Source organism: Apis mellifera, linkage group LG2 (genome assembly GCF_003254395.2).
Source record: "Apis mellifera strain DH4 linkage group LG2, Amel_HAv3.1, whole genome shotgun sequence".
In the NCBI taxonomy this organism is placed as follows: domain Eukaryota; kingdom Metazoa; phylum Arthropoda; class Insecta; order Hymenoptera; family Apidae; genus Apis; species Apis mellifera.
Window position 1 is genome coordinate 1,076,137 of NC_037639.1, and position 16,633 is coordinate 1,092,769.

General features: G+C 22.9%; 1 protein-coding gene across 4 annotated transcripts; it reads right to left on the reverse strand.

Annotated features, from left to right (window-relative positions):
* Positions 1-10,336: 10,336 nt before the first annotated feature.
* LOC102655285 lies at positions 10,337-14,887 on the reverse strand. 4 transcript variants are annotated; one of them, XM_026439055.1, is made up of 6 exons: positions 14,170-14,887; positions 11,650-12,056; positions 10,950-11,049; positions 10,784-10,858; positions 10,554-10,709; positions 10,337-10,465 (listed from the first exon to the last, which is right to left on the reverse strand). In XM_026439055.1, the coding sequence occupies exons 1-6, from the start codon at positions 14,461-14,463 to the stop codon at positions 10,400-10,402; spliced, it is 1,098 nt and encodes a 365-aa protein (XP_026294840.1). In that variant the 5' UTR covers positions 14,464-14,887; the 3' UTR covers positions 10,337-10,399. The 4 variants fall into 4 exon arrangements, with proteins under 4 accessions (XP_026294840.1, XP_026294839.1, XP_026294838.1 ...); XM_026439054.1 differs by having other exon boundaries at positions 10,545-10,709; XM_026439053.1 differs by having other exon boundaries at positions 10,784-10,885.
* Between the last annotated feature and the right edge of the window lie 1,746 nt (positions 14,888-16,633).

The window sequence follows — 16,633 nt, forward strand, 5'->3', positions numbered from 1 at the left end:
TCTTATTTATTATGAATTTTAAAAAGATTTTTTTTAACATCTTTATTAAAATTCGTAACATACAAATACATACAGGAATATATTAAAATTTTATTTATATGAATTTTGAAAAACAATTCATACAGATTATTTTATTATTATTATTATAAATCTAGTTAAATCCTTTTAGTTATTTTTTATTATCATCAAGTTATTATAAGTTCATGTTCATATCAAAGGATTTTACGATTATTTCTAAATATATAATAATATTGATTATTGATTACAAAAAGTAATTCTGTAATAAAATAATTGCCTAGTGTTTAATAAATTAATTTTTACTTTATATAATATTTACGATTATATAGTGACGTTTTTGTTTTAGATTAAGAATATAAGACTATAAATAAGAATATAAAGATTTTAAAATATATATATATATATATATATATATATATATATATATATATATATATATATATATATATATTTTAGAAGATAAAACAAGTACAAATGTTGAAAAAACATAAATACAAAAAGCAGTTAAGATTATTTATTATTAAGTTATAAATAATTTAAAATAAGATAACTGTATTTTTGTCATATTATCGCGTCTTGTTCTGTTTTTGTTTAATTTCATTTAATGCAAACTTAAATTGCTTATAAATTAATAAATAATTTTTATCAATATTTTTTTATATCAAATTTTGTTTTTATTTGAATTTCTAAAATCAAGCCAATAAAAGTATCTCATGAATATATTAACACACTATATACATATAAAATTCTATTAATTTTTATCTCTGTTTACTGCCATTTTCTATTTTTTATATTTATCTTTTAATTAAATTACTATCTTTAAAATTATATTATATAACAATTTAAAATTTTTTATTTTTAGTGAAGTAAAAATTAAAATAAGGATAAAATGTGATATATTTATATTTATTATATAAAAAAATATTGTTTAAAATAATATTTACAATAATTGAAGATCAAACTGATTTAAAAGTTATTTTAAATTTTTTCAAAATAATTTAAATTTTTATTTAATTTTTAGATTTATGTTAATCGATCAAAGAGTTTTATTGAATTCCATAAAAAAAATTTCAAATTGTAATTTTTTTTTAAAATCTTTATGAAAATAATTATCCGCGTTTCATTGAATTTAAAAATCATAATGCTTTTTATTTATTGAATTTTTGTTTTTCATTCATTATTTTTCTTTGTTTGTTAAATTTGTAATTACTAAAATTTAAAAATGAATATAACAATTTTTTTATTCTTGATTTTTTTATCTCGGCTTTATTTATTTATTTCGAAAAATTATCTCTTAAATTTTTGAATTTCGTCGAACATTTTATTATTTATGATGATCTACAAAAATATATATAGTATAAAAAATATATATTTCCATAAAAATCCACAATTTAATCATGAATTTTGATCATAACAAAGAGAAAGCAATTTCATTATAATTTTTATTTTTTTTACAATTAAAATCATCTGTAAAAAAGTATTTTATAATGATTCTTTTTCTTGCTATTTATTGTTGTTTTGTGGTATCTAAATTTCTGATTTTTCTGCAATCAGCCAAACTCTATCAGGAAATAGCATTTCAAACAGATTTTGTAGAATAAGTTTTACAATTACAAATTTGATGCGATTTATATTATATTATATTACTAGCATAAAAATATAAAAAACTAAAATAAATTCGGTTATAGAAAACAGAAACCATGAAAATTTTGATCATGTAACTTGACGGCAAACTGCTGGCAGAAATTAAATAATTTACATAACTGCTCTCTAGCGTCAAATTCGTAGCAAAATCAGAATAGTATTTACATAGTATACTCTGGTGGCAGAAAAGTAATAGAAAGTGAACAAATACTGGATCTTCAATAATTTAAATTTTAAATGGATGCATGGATCATAATTGACATTTAAAATCTGCTAACTTTTTCCAAACTATAATTGTTTAGAACAATCGTAAGATATTATAATTTCGATATATATTTAAAAAAAAATGAATTTTAATATTATCAATGAAATAGAAAAAGATTAAATAATATTTGTATTCATTTTATTTCTATTATATTTATTTATTATATTTTTAGATTATAAAACGAAATTTTATTAATTATATTTTTTTGATTCAGAAAAATACAAAAAATTTTGTAACAAATATAACAATTTTTAACAAATATAACATTTTTTTATTTTATTAATAAATATTTATTATATTTATTTCTATATATTTTTATAATAAAGTTATATTTTTTTATTAAGAGGAAAGGGAATATGTTTTATGTTAGAATGTTTAGAAATATGTAGAATTCCACTATGCAAGAAAATAGAGTATTTATTTATATTATTAAACATTATTAAACATTATTATTACAATTTTATTATTATTACTATAAACTAAAACTTTTCCTCTTCGCAATTTATTCTTGCCTATTTCACTTGCGATCTTGTAATAATCTGCAAATTATAATCTGCAAATTATAATTAGAAACAATTTTAGTAATTATGTTAATATTAAAGATACTGTAATGAACTAAAGGATAAGAAATTTAATATCGATGAATTAGTTATTAACAATATCGATAACTTTGACTAACAATTGTTTATTGAAATAAGAGATTAAAAATCTATAATAGATAGTTCAATCTTTTTAAATAAATAATTATCAGTAACTCATATCAAATAATTTGCTCGTATTAAATTTTCAACAGTTCGAGAATCTCCAATAATCTTACAATAATTTATGAGTGGGTATGATTTTCTTAACGCTTTAATTTAAGCAAAGATACTATAGCAATGGCTACTTCACAAATCACACTTGCACATCATGCGATAGAATGATCCATACGGAATGAACGCAAAGATCTTAATTTCCATGCGTTGCGATATGATTACGCGAGGGCCTGTCTTTCGAAATTTATTTCTAATGATGATTGGTCCCTCCCCTCCAGTATGCATTTTTCCTGAAAAGTAAGGATTTGGAAGAAAAATCAAGGATCGCGACAATCTTGCAGTTGACTTAGAATAGAAATAGAAAACAGATAGAATTCAGAGACGATACAGCTTACATCAAAAAGATTAGAATGATTACAGTTAGCCACAAAGAGTTAAAGTACTGTCATTTGTTTATTCAGAGCTCATAATATAAACGAATATATAATCCTATGATAATAGGTGGTCCTTCGAGCAGTAGCATCAGTTTAGGCATCTCATTTGTGCAATATCTAAAATCATTCACTTTTCAACTTTAAATATAATTTGATCCTTCGACCTGGATAGAGTCAGATACTATCAAAGAGTGAATATTTAAACTGAGTTTGATTCACTAGTTAATGAATAGTAGTGAACAATCAAGAAAGAACAATCAGAGAATTGTCAGTACGTTCCTAATTCAATCTAAAAGGAAGATCAACGCAATCATCAGAGCGGGAAGTTGTATCGAGCTCCCGATCTAGCAACATTCGACATTAAACGATTCCGCAACCAGCATTCTAACTGCAATCAATTTCAGTATCATCAATCTAATGTCCCATCTAATTCCGATAAGCAAATTTTTGTTCTTACGTTAATAAAGATGGAAGTTCAATTAAAGTCATTAATCAATGAGTGTCGTTCAATCAAGACTTCATTGACGATGTTTAAGAAAATTTCCAAAGAATGCAGACAGTCAGTTGAAAAAAATGATGTAATTTTTTATATGACAAATATGTACATGTTCAAAAAAGTACAGAAGAAATTGTTGAAAGAATCGAATCAGAATCATCACACGTAGCTCATCTTGTCAAGTTTGAAAACGTATTTCAATATAATGTTCAATATAGAAGATTTTATGTATTTATGATTCAATGTAAAAGACGTACGCGCATAAAAAAGAAAATATAAATGTCCATTAGGATCGATCACTCTTCTCTCCCATATCCAACAGCAGTCTCCAGCAATTTTGCAAAATAAATTTGGAGGACCAATTTTTAATGGATTTTTTAAGGATTGAATTAGATATGTTTGTTTCATTAGTTGAGAATAATAAATCTTTATCAAAGTTACAAAGATTTCATTATTATATCGTTAAAGGATCATGCTGTTCGCATGATTCAATCCTTAAGCGTATCCAAACCAAATTCAGGATGATTTGTTTGAAGAGTTTACAAACCCAATCGTGATGAAAAAATCGTAAATCTTCTTGTTTACTATGCGGGTATGATCTGCCAGCAATTAAAAATAGATCTTCCATCGTTTTAAGAAAATTTATTGATAATGCAAAAAATCATTTCGCATGTTGGAGAAATTAGATGAACCCTTGTGGAACATTATGATTTTAGTAATTCTTACAAATTAAATTCAATAATTCGTTAGGCGAATGGCAATGATATTAAATTTAGCAATCTTACATTCAAAGATTTTTATGAATTCTTAGAAACACGGGTTATATACTTGAAAAATTTTTCGATAATATCAAGCAACATCCCAACGAATCCTCCAACGCGCCGATTGGAGTGAGCAACGGCACAATTTCTTTCACATATTCAACTTGTTCATGCAACCATTTTTTGTCACAATGCAAAAAGTTTAAAGAGTTAAACGATATATTATATTATATTATAATGATAGACGAAAAAACAAAAATTATACATATTATTATAGACGAAACTTTGTTTCAATTGTTTATAATCTGGACATCACATGAAAAAATATACGCGTCGAGTTTGTAAGATGTACGGGCGCAAGCATCACATATTATTATATCAAGATTGAAACAGAAAAACTCAAGGTTTTTTTCTATAAAAAGTCTTGAGTTAGAAAAGAATAGTTGAGCAAAGGATAATCCATCACCTTCATCCTGCGTCACAAATGTTGCAATCCATTCCTTCTCTAAGGAAATATGCCATATTGTCAACTATGATCGTTTTTGTCAAAAAAAAAAAAAATAGAAATGCCGAGTTCTAGATTCTCTTAGATTCAGGCTCTCAATGTAATTTTATTATCCAGGAGTTATGTAAGAAATTGGGAATAAAATGTATACGAATGAAATTGAATTTCGAATATCAGAGGTTAATTCAGGAGAAACGGTTATTAATATCTTCCGGATATAACGATTTTAGCATTAGCATTTCTTGTATAGCCATAGATAAAATCACTATAGCACTTTGTCAAATTTCTCACTAGTGAAGAAAAATTTAAAAATATCGCTACACATCAATTCAATTAATGTAAGAAATAGATATATTAATCGGGACAGGCACATTCTGGACATTCTTATGTATCAGATCAGCATGGGAGTTAGCAGGTTCTCACAAAAGATTTAACTCAGTGGCTTTCACGTGGCAATCGACAGAATCGACAAAATCGACACATATCGGATGTCACTTAGTTAGAAATAGTGATTTAGACAAATAGTTTGCCAAATTTTGGGAGATCCACGAAATTCGTGCAAGGAAAAAATTATTGTGAAACTCACTTCTATTGGAAAACATGCAATAGACGACAAATGGACGTTAGTTATACTGTTTCAAATATAATAATACTTCAATTAGATGATTAGCGTGAACAAACGGAAAAACAACTGTATTCACTTGAAAAAAAATTATTTAGACAACTCGAATTGTAAGCGCAATATGATGATTTCAGATTGGCAGAGTATGAAAGATTAGAGCATATCATTCGATTAACTGTCCTTCAACATAAAGAAAGTCATTTATATTACTTGCTTCATGCCATCTCCAAGATTAACAGCACGACGACGAAAGTTCATGTTTGATGGATCAGTAAAAACCTCATCGGACCTGTCACTAAATGATATTCAAATCAATAAGACTGACTGTTCAAGACGATTTATTTTCTATTTTATTTTAATTTCGCTTGCACAAATATGTTATGTTAACGGATATAGAAAAGATGTATCGTCAAATATTGGTTAAAGCCGAGGATCACAAATTCCAATGTATTTTGTGGAAATCGAATCGAAATGCGCCAATTAACATGTACGAATTAAATACAATCACTTACGATATCATATCTGTATCATTTCTAGCTATACGAGAAATAGGAATAGAAATAGGAAATAGCATAAGTCAAAACTTTTCCAAAGAGCAGGCGAATTATAATGAAAGATTTTTATGTCGATGATCTACTAACGGGGAAATTTCGATAGAGACGGCGAGAGATTTCGGATATTTTAGCATAAACCAGATTTCCTCTACGAAAGTAGGCTTCCAATTATTCAATAGTCAGCTGATTCTCACAACATTATCTTTTAGAAATAACGGCCAAAAAAGATCCTAAGATTAGATGATCAAACAAATACTGTCTCAAATAACGCAGATTTACGACCTATTGGTCCATGGTCTGAAAATCCTCCGTAAGGAAAATCATGCAAAAATGCATAAAGTGTTTTAAGGCAAGTGTTTCATGACCCTTACAATGCGTAATGGTAAACTATCTGCGGAACGCTGGCCCGGCCATTTTCTACCTGCGGTCTTGATTACACAAGTCCGTTTTCAATACATGAGAGAACTCATAGCAAGACTATAATGAAATCTTATTTATATAATTTCGTATGTTTTGTCATGAAAGCCATCTAGACCTCTCCACTGATGCTTTTTTGAATTGTTTGTAGATTCATAGCTCGCAGAGAATTATGCAGGATAATATTTTCAGATAATGAAACAAATTTCATAGGCGTGCGTAATGAGCTCCACAAATTAGGCATATTTTTGAAAAGTAAGGAATATAATATAACAAAGGTTAAAAAGATATACTATAGAATGACTACAAACTTGAATCTTTTGTACCATATTTTGGTAAGTTATGGAAGAATGCGATTAAGATCACCAAATATTTTTTGCGGTATATTGGTGAATAGAAATTAACATTGGAAGAGCTATACATTCTGCTAACACAAATAGAGTCTAAACTTTTGACCTATCATTCTTTTGTCATCCGATTCAAACAACCTGAATTTTTTGATTCCAGATCCTTTTGTAATCGACAATGCGTTGACTGCAATACCAAAGAATGATTTGCAAAGTGAATCGTCTCGATATTAGCTAATTCAATAAATGTTTCAGCACTTTTGGAAATGCTGGAAAAAAAATATTTACAGCAGTTACTGCAAAGAAACAAATGGCACAAATCGATCGTTCTGCAAAAAAACGACTTAATAATAATACAAGAAAAAAATCTTCCTTCTTTACAATAGCGTGTAAATAGAATAATGCAGCTTTATTTTGAAACAGATGACATCCCACGCGTGGACACTGTAAAAACTGTCAGCGGTATTATCAAATAGTCAATGACGATTGACTATTTGATAATACGAAGCAATGCATCTTGTCTATATATGATATATCTTGTTTATATATGACGAATCATCATTGGATTGAAGAAATGATCAAAGAAAAGTGAATGATACTTCGTCTCATTTGGATGACAAAAAGGCGTGGGACATTATAGAGACATTTTGCAAAGTTAATGAACTAACATTATTAACATATATTATAGACTTGTAGTCATTAGTGATTTCAAGTCGGGCGGTTAAGGACAGAGCTTGAAGCTATTAGGTAACTTGGTAACTTTTATTTTCAACAATACCTTCAATAATCTGACAATAATTTATGAGTGGGCATGGTTTTACTAACACTTTCCTTTTAATTTAAACAGAGATACCACAGTAACGGTCAGTTTACAAACTACACATGCATATCATGCAATGGACCACCATGGAAGTGAACGCAAAGATCCTGATTCTCATGATTGTGACACCTGCAACGCGATTGGTACCTCCAACTCTCTCTCAGTGTACATTTTTTCCGAAAAGCAAGGATTGATGGAAAAACCAAGATTCGTGACAGTCTTGCAGTTGAGTCAGAATAAAAATAGGAAACTATACAGATAAAATTCAGAGATGATATGATTTACATCAAAAAGAGAGAAGAGAGAGAATCATTACAATTAGCCGTAAAAAGTTATGTATTTGCAGTGATATTTCTGGAGACAATAATTTTTTTTTCAATTCTTCATCAATGAGAAATAATTTAATATTAAACTAGTTGGTTATCACTTGTTTGTTTTATTTTAATCTATAATTTAACAAAAATTATAAGAAGAAAGAATAAAAAAAATTTATATATAGTTTAATTAATAAATAAATTATAGCTTCCTTTTATATAAAAAAAATATAAGTAAATAAAAAAAATATTTTTTATACATAATACAAAATATAAATAAATATAAAAAAATATTTTATTAACATAAACTTATATTTGATTATAATTTCTCAATCCTTTCAACATCTGCAAGTCATTTCATTAAAATAATGAGAAATCAATTTATGAATTGTATTCATATCATTTTTCCATATCATTTTAAAATTATATGGCACTCATAATTTACCATTTACTATTTATTTTTCGCTATTTAACAAGTTAACAACTGAATATTTTATATTTATACGAGTTTATAAATATCTTGTTGAAAATAACTTTTTTCCACAAAAATTGGATAATTTTCACAAACAATTAAAATTTTGAACGCATTTGTTATATAACATTATGTTATATTTACTATAGTATAGAATTAATTGAAATCTGATACATATATTCATATATAATACTGCTTTTATAATATATGAATTATAATTATTGACAAAGATATCTTTTAAAAAGAAATTAGAGAGAAAGTATAATTTATTTATTGACTAATTTATATACACTGATTATCACAATACATATTATATGAATAATAATGAAAATTAATAATTATATTATTGTAAATATATTTTGTTAAATCAATTTTGTTATTTTAAGTTCGCTTCAACTTATTTCAACTTATTTTGATGATTGTATAAATGTGAAATATAACGATAAAATGATTATTCTTTTTCTGGATTTTGGCGTTAAAAAAAAAGTTTAAAAAAAAAGATAATATATAAATTTTCGTGAGAAATATTACATTATGTACACATTAAATATCAATATATTCGTTTGAAATAATTAAGATATAATTATAATAATGTAATTAATGCAATCATATGCAAAAATATTATATATAATAATATAAATAAATATAAATAATATTATATAATATGTATAAATAATATTAAATTCACAAAAATATTCTAATTAGAAAAAAATAACTTTAATAAAATTCAATAAAATGACTTGAATTTTTTTGAGAAATTAGAAGAAAAATTTTTGAAAAAATTTTGATCAGTGTCACACAACTCGCTTTATGCAACTGCATTCTCTAACATTTATTTCCATTTTCTCTTATCACGCCGTCTATGAGATAATTGAATTACTACTTACAATTAATCACAAAGAAAATAGTAAACATCATTTTTTAATATTTTTATCTAAATAATAAAAATATGAAATATTTTGTAGATTTATATTATATACATTCTGAAAATTTTGTTAAAATTGATTGATGTAGAAATAAATGATAGACATCAAAAAATGTAAAAATTTTTTAAATTTATGAGAATCCTGAAAAAGTGAAAAACGATTTTTAGCATTTTTAATTATTTATAATAATATTAACCAATTTTGATAATATTAATATAATACATGAACAATATAAAATACAAAATATTTTTTTAATTTTCATTATAAATTCAAATAAAAAAGTTGTAAAAAACAAAACTTTTACTATTTTCTTCGTAATTCTGACTAATTGCAATTTCAACATGTCATAATGTTTATAAGCACAAATATTTGATCATGGATATATACTTTTTAAATAATTGTTCTTCATCAAACTTGTAAGTTGGACAAAAAAATTGAAAATTGAATAAAAAATCGTTAATATATTTAAAACAAATCAAAGAAAAAAATATTCTAAAAGAACATGTTCTAAAGGTAAAATTAGAAAAGATTTTAATTTCTTTTATTTTTTCTTTTTTTTGCAGGGGATAATATAATTCTCATGCAAGGAAATATTAGTTGAAAAATAAAAAGATAAAAAAGAGATATGCATATAAAATGGTATTTTAGTTATAAAATATAGAAATAAAAAAGCAATAAAAAGATATAATTTACAAAATAAAATATTTATTTCTGATTTTAATGATTTTGAAATATATTGAAATATATTATCAAGATCATTATTTTGAATAACTTGCATGTATGCAATAGGCAGATTTTTTTTAGTTTTCAAAATATTTGCAAAAAAAAATTAGTTTAAAATCACATAAATTTTTAATATTAATATTTTAACATTTTAAATAATTGTTTTTTTATAATAATTTATTATTTTGTTTATAGTTTAACAATTTAAATAAAATATTCATATTAAGACTGCTGATCCTTTATTATTTTCATTAATACAAAAATGTTTATAGTTATATAATTATAGAATTTATTACATAATTAGTTTAATTAAATTTAAAATACATTTATGCTGAAGTATCTTCTAATAGAACACGCAATGTAGTGAAAATGGAGAAAACATTGGAGAGATACTAAAATTTTATAAATTTATTATTTGTGTATTCTATTTTTGATTTATATTTGTGGAACAAAAGATATTTGAAAACTAACTTGTCTTACCGAACAATAGTAACGTAAAGAAAGTTCTGGTACTATACAACTGATAGAAAATATTACTGGTTTTTGATATACCAATACATTCAGAAAGTTCTTTTGCATTTCTATTGTTTGTTCATACCATGATAATTCATACACACTTCTTGATATGTTTATACTCTATAAATTATGGAAAATTTTAATTAATTAAAAATAAGTATACATATAAACAATAAAAATATAATGTAATTTACCATATTCTTCACATAATCAGCTGGCCATGCGTACATATAAACTTCCGTCATTATAGTGATACATATGATTACAAACTGTATTTTTACAATTAGTGGTATATTCTGTTTACAATTTCCATCTTCAATTCTTCAATAATATGATACATAATATATTGTAAATACTTACCATAAGTAGTATTATACCACAAAGAATCAAAGCAAATGTTGTTACTGCTATACCATAAAGTACTATATAACGAAAACAATTGATTATTTCTTCCGCGTATCTACAATGAACATGAGAATTAAATGAATATAAATAAAACAATCGGTTGAAAAGTAATGAACACTTTCGTTTGTATTTCGAAAATGAAGACAGCTATCGAAATGAAACAAAAGAAAAATGAAAGTATGATTTTTAATTATAAAATATATTTATTTTTCAATATAATTGCCATTAATTTCAATAAATTTTTTCTAACAGAAGTATGACAAATTTTTTCATCCTATCATTCTGCCAGTTTACTTGTGATAAAAGAAATCATTGCCGTATGATTTGATTAAAAATGAATATTTTTGCATGTTCTATTCAATTTTGAAAAGAAATGAAGACCTAAAGAGGTTAAATGTAAGCTATAAGATGCGAAAATTTTCAAATTATATTCAAATTTCAAATTTATATCAAAAATATTGTTATCGACATCGCATACTTCTTATTTATAAGATGTTTAATTATAGAAAATTATCTTGGCATATTTATAAAGGAGAGATATAGTTCTAAATAGAGTACTTATGTAAAGCTATATCTTATTTCATTCTGGAGATACAGATGAAAGTTCATTACTATTCAGGTAATACATTATAATTTATTCTAATATTATATTTACCTTTTTAATTGTAATTGTTTTTTAATGCAAGCAATCATCATATCAATATTTGAACATTTTTGAAATTCTTCGATCAAACATTCAAATCTCGCAACCGTAAACCAAAGTAAAAGTGCACCAAATATGCTCACGCAGACATTCGCAGAGCATTGGTAGCTAACTAAAGATTGATGCATATATATAATGATAGTTATTAACGATTCATTGACGTGAAAAGGATATTCTGCTTCTAAAGGAAAAGAAATTGGTAATATTGCAGGTCCTAGCATAAAAGCAGTGGCAGCCAAATATGAAAATGCTATGGAACTTCCATAAAATATCTTGCATTTTTCAATATACTTATAGAAAATTTCTATTTCACTTTGTTGCGCTTGTTTCACACAATTCACCATTTCTTCGACTACACGCTGTAATCAGTAGTTAAAATAAAAACAAATAGATATCTACTTATATACGTACAATCTATCTAAATCATTTTTTAATTTTTTAGGAATTTGATTTTTGGATCAAAAAATTGAAATTCAAAAAATTTCGAGTTCTCGAATCTTGAAATCAAGAAGAAAAATTTATATATATATATAAATAATTATCTATAAATAATTTACAAAAATGATGATATCATATCATGATACGAATATATTTTCATTTAATTAAAATAATTTAATTGAATTAATTTAATCGTTTAAACTTTAAACTCATTTTAAATTGGTATAATTTCAGCGAGCTTATATAATTATTTATAATAAAAATCTTTGATCGATAAATTAAGAAATATTTAAAATATTTAAAATATTTATTTATAAAAAGATATTATCCTTCGATTTTGATGATATTTTATATTATTACGATTATATTGAATAATAAAAATTTTTTTACTTGATAATCATTATTTATTAAATACTTAATGATCTAATTTAATCTAATTCAAAACTTTAGTATAAACATGAAATTAGAAATTAAATAAATTTTTATATGACATTAATTAATTTAGTTTAGATATTAGTTAATTATCTCATCTTAAATCAGAATTAAATAATAAATTTATTTTTAGTTTACTTTTTTAGTCTTTCTGAATTTGAGTTAATTTTTTTAACTATTAATTGTCTGTAATAATAAATTCAAATAAAATTAATTTGAATTAACTGTTTCGAAAAAAATTTTTGTTAATAATATTTTAATGAGAATAATTTCAACGACTTCTAAATAAAATCTTTACGACATCATTTAGAGTAATAATCTTAACAATATTACAAAATTAAAATTAGAGGGTAATATATTTTTATTAATAATTATCTTATTTGAATATTATTGATAAATTGTTAAATTTCAAAGTTTTATAATTTTATTGTTATTCGTCTAAAATAGATATGACTAAATACCAGATATTTAAAGAAATGTTAAAATTATATATCATATATTATTTTAAAATTAATTTTATAAAATTATATAAAAAATTTGAAATAATATAAATTTTTGAAATAATATAAATATTTTATGAAGTATTTCATAGAAAGTAAATTGTTCTATAGAAAGTATTTGTAATTAAATGATTTAATATGAAATAAATTTATTATTTAGATTAAAATAAATATTTTAATACACAGCATCAAATATTCATATTATTTGCTTTTAATATTATTATATTTAATTATTAACTTAAATTACTATTAAAAAATTTATAAATAATACAAAGAGTGCAAAATTTCAAAATATAACTCAAGCATACAAGATATGTAATGTAATGAAATAAATTATAAATATTAATAATATAATAAATATGATGAAAATACAATAATTCATATTTTTATAAATATTATGTGGATAAAAAAAACTGAACATTTTAAATTCAACAAAAAAAAAAATCAAAGAAAAATTCAAGAGAGATTTATTTGTTATTTATTTTTTGAAAAAATATAGTTGTTACAGAATATAAAAGAATATGATAAGAAAAGCAATACAAATAAATAAAAAAATTCTAATTAGCATATTAATATATTAAATTGCTAAAATAAACATAAAAATTCTAAAAATCAAAAATATCAATTAAAATGTCAATTAAAATTAATACATTTATTAAATTATAAGTAATTTAAATTCACGTTAAAAAAGCAGAAACAAAATACGACTAATATAACGGAGCAATCTCAATTTCTTTTTATTTCACTTAATCTAATGTAAATTTCAATTGTTCATAATTTAATGAATAAATTTTAATTGTCATTTTTATATTTCTATATGTATTTGGCTTTTAGAATCAATTCTTCAAAAGATATTGTTATATCTTACAAATATATTAATATATGATTAAATTTATAAATTTTCTTTTATAAAATATTAATAATTAAACATTATATTCTAGAGAAAACGATTTTAAATATAAATATAATTCTATATAATTCTCTTTTTTTTAAATAAAGTAAAATATTATTTCATCTAAATATATTCAATTCTTTTTTTTGTTTATCATATGTACATCATATATATTTCTCATTCAAATATAGAAGTTAAATAAGAACTTACTTGTAATGAGTTGTGTTTAATGAAACATATAAGAGTTTGAACAATAAGTTGAGTAATACCTATTGACAAACAGATGCATTTGAAAACATGGATGATATTGTCATTGTGCAAATAAATCGAATACAACAAAGGCAGAAACACCATGAAGGCACTAATTATTGTACTGATTTGTAAAACTTTAAAAGCAAAAATTTGATTTTTGGTACTATTGAAAGGACGTGGCCAACAACAACATATAGCTACGCTGAGTCGAATAATATAAATGACATTCTCTGGTGTCACTTTTTTCAACATAATTTCAAAAAACGAACTATGTTTTATGAATGAAAAAGGATTAAATTAGAATAAAGCGATATGTGTAGATTGGATACTAAAGTACTATTATATTACTTCGAAAACAACTAAATCATTGCAGATGTTGCCCGTAAATAAAATTATTTTGTATGCACAAAGAATTTAATAAATCATAGTCAGTATAACACTTCAGAAAAGAATAATAAGTTTTGTGCTGCAGTTAAAGATAATACCTGAGTGGAAGATAATAATTATTGGTTGCATTATATATTGGCATAATTTGTGATATTGAACAGGTGCAAAGGAAAAGTATCACGCAATATTACTCATAAACGTAATACATTTGAAAAATATGTTTGTGGATTTTCAATACATAAATTTTACATTTTTCCCCTTTTCTGATTTCCTTTCTAAAAGAGATATACATTGCAGCAGATGGTTAGATATATAAATGGATACAATATTGTACTACATAATATATAAAAAAAAAAAATAAATGTACTATATAAATATATGTACTATATAATAAGTTTGATTGCATTAATTACTGTGTTGTGTTATATAAAAATATATATTCAAGTTCAAGATCAAATCGTTGCATTATTATTAATTTTTTAATCTAGAATAGCAGATATAAATTAAGGTAAATATAAATAATTATACATATCTATATACATATCTGTATAGAGTTAGTTTTAGTTAATTATTAGAAATTATTTTATAGATCAATTAATCTATATTTATATAAATAAAATATATGAATAAATATAGAAATGATTTTATAGATCAATTAATGTATATTTATATAAATAAAATATATAAATAAATATAGAAATATTAGTTCTTTATATTAGTATTAATAAGAAAATAAAACAATCAAATAAGAAAATTTTTGGATAATAGAATCACTTTTTGTTACAAAATGTTACAATTGATAGTGTAAGTCGAAAAGAAATAAATCTTTATTAAAAAATAAATCAAAAAGATAAAGTGATTTTTTCATTTAATTTTTTTAATTATTATTCCATCCAGATTTAATCCAATTATTATTCTGTCAGCAATTTAAATAAGGTATATACATCGATGCATTCTTAATTCTTATTCACTTGATAAAAAGAATAATTAATAATCTAATATTATTAATTATTAATCTAATTAAAAATTTAAAGGAATAATAAGAAATAATGATAAATGATGATAATTTTAAATAAATTTATATAAATACAAATATATTCAAAAAATAATATAGCCAAGTGTATATATCTCAATTGATTTATTCGAAAATAAAACAGAATACGAAAGAATGTGTATTTTTGATTTTTTTTTTTTCAAGTATATTCATTTTTTTTTGGTTGTACTAATATAATTCCGTAATATCCTGTTATATTAAATGTATTTTATTCAAATAGAAATAAAATTAGTTTTACTTAAAATTTTTAGTTATACTAATATTAAGAATTTGGTTATACTAATAATTAAGAATTTTATATTTTTTAAGTAAAAAATTAAAATACATAATTTTTAAATATTAAATAATTTTATACATTATATATAAAATTTTACATTCTTCTTTTTGTGCTGCAAACTATTCAAACTCTCTTTCAAATATCTTAAATACGATGATAAAAGATGTTTCAGGTTGTGTGAGATTTACATATGATATTTTTTTGATTATTATCATTTTTATCACAATGAAATTATTTCATTATATTAATAATTATTTCATTATATTATCATAATCTACATGATATTTTATGAAATATAACAATATCTTTTTCAATTCTTTTTTTATTGTTTTTTCCATTAATTTTTTTATTTTCATTCAATAAAAGTTTTCACTATATTAAATAATATGTGTATGTACACATTTTCATTGCTAACTTTATATTTAATTTTTATGATCACATAAATATGAAAAATAAAAAAATTGAAAGATGGATTTTAAAAATCGAAATAAATAGAATAATTAATATATGAAAATATCAATTAAAGTTTATCTATTAAAGTGTAAGCAATTGAAGTTTGCGTTAAAGAAAAGAAAAACTAATAAAATAAAATTGTCTTATCTCTATTACAGCATTGTCGAATTTTGTAATCATTTAATAAGGCAAATTTAAATCTATATCTATAAATATATATTAACATTCTGTACATAGCATAAAAAATGAAG

Excerpts from the sequence above, each read along its gene's own strand:
- LOC102655285 (XM_026439052.1), bottom strand. The coding sequence starts at position 14,463 with ATGTTGAAAAAAGTGACACCAGAGAATGTCATTTATATTATTCGACTC. Across the intron at positions 12,057-14,169 it reads TTAAACACAACTCATTACAA|CGTGTAGTCGAAGAAATGGT; the intron begins GTAAGTTCTTAT and ends TACTGATTACAG. Across the intron at positions 11,050-11,649 it reads AAACAATTACAATTAAAAAG|ATACGCGGAAGAAATAATCA; the intron begins GTAAATATAATA and ends TGTTCATTGTAG.